Raw genomic sequence first — 3920 nt, forward strand, 5'->3', positions numbered from 1 at the left:
TCAATAAGGTCACAAAGGCCTGAATGAAGACGAAAAACAAATATCATATTGATCCAAAACTTCTGTGGCCCTCAAAATGGTTTCAATGGTAAACTTTCAATTCCCCACTGCTTTTTGAAATGTGGTACGCTTAATCTGTAGATCCGTCTTAATTTTCGGATCAATGCTGACAACGGTCTCTCCAAATGGATAGACGGTTTGGATATAACACATGCATCGTGATCCCACAAAACTTGCTGAGGTCAACCCAACAGGTATATGGGTGGTGTGCGGTACACCAGCCAATCCGCTTCCTTGTTTTACCGCCCTTTCTACCAACGAGTACGGCCCGAAACAGATTGGATACTCCCCCTGCCACAAGCCCACTGGCTGATGATCGGTGCTCTGTGGGCCCCAAAACGATGTATGTGTTTCATCCATTCCATTCATTCATTTTTACAGATCATTCCCAAAAATGAAAGGTACATAAATCTCAGGTGGACCACACCCTAGGAAAACAATAGTGATTGGATATACATCATTAAAATCCTCCTAAGGCCCAGTGTACTGTTTATTTGACATCCAATCTGTTGATTAGGTCATACAGGCCCTGATGAAGGGCAAAAACAAAAATCAAGCTTGATCCAAAACTTTTATGTGCCCCCAAAAGGTTTTTAATGGTCGACACTCATTCAACACTGTTTCCTGTAACGTGGATCATTTGATATTGGCATATACCTCATTTTTTGTCTCATATCATAAAATGATCTTGAAAATTAGATGGACGGCATGGATGAAATACATATATCATGGTGGGCCACAGAGCACCGATCAGCAGCCATTGGCTGGTGGCAGGAGAGTAGCCAATCCGTTTCCACCTTTTGTGCACGCCGCACGTGCAAGTGCAACGTGACACCACCTGACAAATGGCGGTTTTCCATCACACGTGTAACACTCATAAGTGGGGTGCTTGATGTCACCTCCACTAAATTGTGGCAAACCAACACATCAGTCAGCGATCACACAAGTTCCGGCTGTCTGTTTTACTGAAGTGAAGATGCTTGCGTCAGTTACGTACGGATTCTGTGGGCGTTGCTTTCGCTGACGTGGAGCGCAAAGAGATCATACGGATGAGATCGACGGCGTCTATCAGGTGCGCACCCTGTGTTTATACTTGAGCCCGAAAATCAGGCCGATTCAACCGTGGAGATGGGATGTCCCGTCATTAAAACCGTCCAAATTGTGTGGGATCCACCATGGTTTGTATATACCATCCAATCCACTCATCTTACGCTTCAAACAGAATAAGTTAATTCCTCTAAAAATCAGACATTCAAAGACTCATGTAGGCCACACAACGCAAATTTATAGGTTTTAGTAATAATTTTACACGGTTCCCTAATTGTGGCTCATAATATTATTTTTATGAAATTAATTTCAGTTTGCACGGTCAAATTTTGACGAGTCACCTGATGAACGGTGTAGATATGATATATACTTGTCTTACATAGAGCTCATTCAGCGCAAGTCACGCCATCTTCGTTCTTACGCGAGTCAGGCCAATGCAGTCCCGGTTTTCTGCATCCGCCGATTCGTACTCGTTTCCAGAAGCTTTTTCTTTGCCAACGCATCTGATGTTTCCTTTTTTCATATAAAAATAGCAAAAAATCAAAAAGCAAAAGCATATTAATACAGCTTTGGAGATCCCCCTCTCCTCATCTACAAACATCTGCACACCCTCTCCAAAGCGGTTTTCCCTCATAAAAGCTGGTTTTCTACAATTCTGGTTTCTGGTTTTTTTTCTTGAAATGGAGGAGATTATCCCAGGCCTGCCTGACGAACTCGCACGCGAATGCCTGATACGCGTTCCCTACAATCGCTTCTGTACAGTCGGTGCCGTCTGCACCCGATGGAAGGACGAGGTGGAGTCGTCGGAGTTCCACCGGTTAAGGAAGTCCTCCGGCATGAGCCGATCTGTCGTCGCGCTCACCCAATCCGAGCCGAGCCGGTCGCTCGGCGCCGTGAAGCATCCCGCCATGCCGGCTTACCGGCTGTCGCTCTTCGAACCGGGTTCGGGATCGTGGGAGCAGTTGCCGCCGGTTCCCGGGTTCCTGCACGGGTTGCCGCTCTTCTGCCAGGTTGCTGGCGCCGGCCGGAGCGTCGTGGTGGTCGGTGGGTGGAATCCGGTGACGTGGGGCGTGTCGAATGACGTGTATGTGTATGATCTTCTGTCCGCCACGTGGCGGTGCGGGACCCGAATGCCGGGCCCGCTACGGTCCTTCTTCGCGTGCGCGTCGGATTCGGATTCGACGGTCTTCGTCGCGGGCGGACACGATGTAGAGAAGAACGCGCTGAGATCCGCTCTGGCGTATGACGTGACGACGGACTCGTGGGTCCCACTGCCTGACATGGCGAAGGAGAGGGACGAGTGCAAGGGGCTGTTCCAACGTGGCAGATTCCACGTCATCGGCGGGTACTGTACGGCTAACCAGGGTCGGTTCGAGATGAGTGGGGAGACTTTGTGCATCGACACGTTGCAGTGGGGCCCGGTGGAGGAGGACGTGTTGGAGGTCGGCACGTGTCCTCGGACCTGCGCGGTGAGCCACCAGGGGGATCTATACAGGTGCAGGGGCCGACACCTGGTGGTGAAGGAAGCCGACACGTGGCGCGTAGTATCGGAACTGCCGCAGTGCGTACGCGTAGGGGCGTACATGGTGATGTGGCAAGGGAAGCTGATGGTGGTGGGGTCGGAGAGGCATGGTGGGCCCCACGTAGTTTATACGTGGGACTTGAAGAGGTACACGTGGACGAAGATGGAGACGCCGATGGAGCATGTGGGCCATGTTCAGGCCGGGTGTTGTTTTGAAATATAAAAAGTATTTGAGGACTTATATACAAATAAATATTTGCTCTTTATTTGGATGAGCGTTGTATTATATGATGTATATATATAAATATAATATAATCAAGATCTTCATTTTTTTTTCTCTTGTTTTCGAAGGTTCTTTTGCTAACATGCGCAGGGGTCTACAATTCCCTCATTTCCTTTATTAGAGAATATGGTAGGGACCACCTTATTATGTACGGCTTAGATGTACTGCACGCTTGACTCGTGGGGCCACGCGATGATTTTTTCTCCCACTTTAGACCTTTTCAGTCAGATGATTTTGCTTTATAGGGAATAATTTCAGCCTTTTGATTATTCGCTGTTGTCTTGTCGGCCCCTGATGGAAAGTTTATGACCGTACAATGTTGGGCTTCTTGTGGGGATCAACGGTTTTGAATCACTGAAAATGACCCAGATCTAACGGCTATCCCATTAGGTTGACGTTTTGTAACAAACCTCAGTCTGGCATTTCGATCGAGTGAGGAAAGGAACTGAAGGGCGGGTTTTCTGGCACGAGGACGGAAACATGAGCTGCCTTCTCCTTGTCTAGATAACACTTGCAGGTTAGTATTTCGTGGACGGTTTAGATCATATTTGAGAGGCCAAACATGGGAGGCATATGATGGACAGGTTGGATGTCACACATGCATTATTTGGGGCACACAGCTGTCATGCCACCACTACCTATGGATACGCCGGTGCCATAAGGCACGGTCCTTTGTTTTGTTGATATGAAAATACTAGTTGAGAGGAAATACAGCAATGATCCACATTAAAGCGGGAGTAAAGGTTAGATAACTGAGATCATATCAATTTAGTGGGAAGTAAAGTGTTTAAAAATAGGTTTGATCTCAATTAATTTAAGAAAGTCTATTTAAATAAAAAATTCAAATCCTATAGTTAGGATTATTTGAGTCAATGTTGCTGATAAGTGAAGTGTCTTCGCTAAGCTTTTGAGTCAAGTTAGGTTAACGCACGAGAGTTGTACAATCATGGACCCCTTGTGTAAATGTGTGATGAGGAGGAGCCATTTCTATCGAAAGCTGATTGCATC

The 3920-nt window shown here is 47.1% G+C and overlaps 1 protein-coding gene across 1 annotated transcript; it reads left to right on the forward strand.

Annotated features, from left to right (window-relative positions):
• The first annotated feature begins 1669 nt into the window (after positions 1 to 1669).
• LOC131223344 (F-box/kelch-repeat protein At1g15670) lies at positions 1670 to 2898 on the forward strand. Its single transcript, XM_058218725.1, has one exon. The coding sequence runs from the start codon at positions 1788 to 1790 to the stop codon at positions 2850 to 2852; it is 1065 nt and encodes a 354-aa protein (XP_058074708.1). The 5' UTR covers positions 1670 to 1787; the 3' UTR covers positions 2853 to 2898.
• The last annotated feature ends 1022 nt before the right edge of the window (positions 2899 to 3920 follow it).

This window comes from Magnolia sinica, chromosome 13, assembly GCF_029962835.1.
Source record: "Magnolia sinica isolate HGM2019 chromosome 13, MsV1, whole genome shotgun sequence".
Taxonomy (NCBI): Eukaryota; Viridiplantae; Streptophyta; class Magnoliopsida; order Magnoliales; family Magnoliaceae; genus Magnolia; species Magnolia sinica.

Excerpts from the sequence above, each read along its gene's own strand:
- LOC131223344 (XM_058218725.1), top strand. The coding sequence starts at position 1,788 with ATGGAGGAGATTATCCCAGGCCTGCCTGACGAACTCGCACGCGAATGC.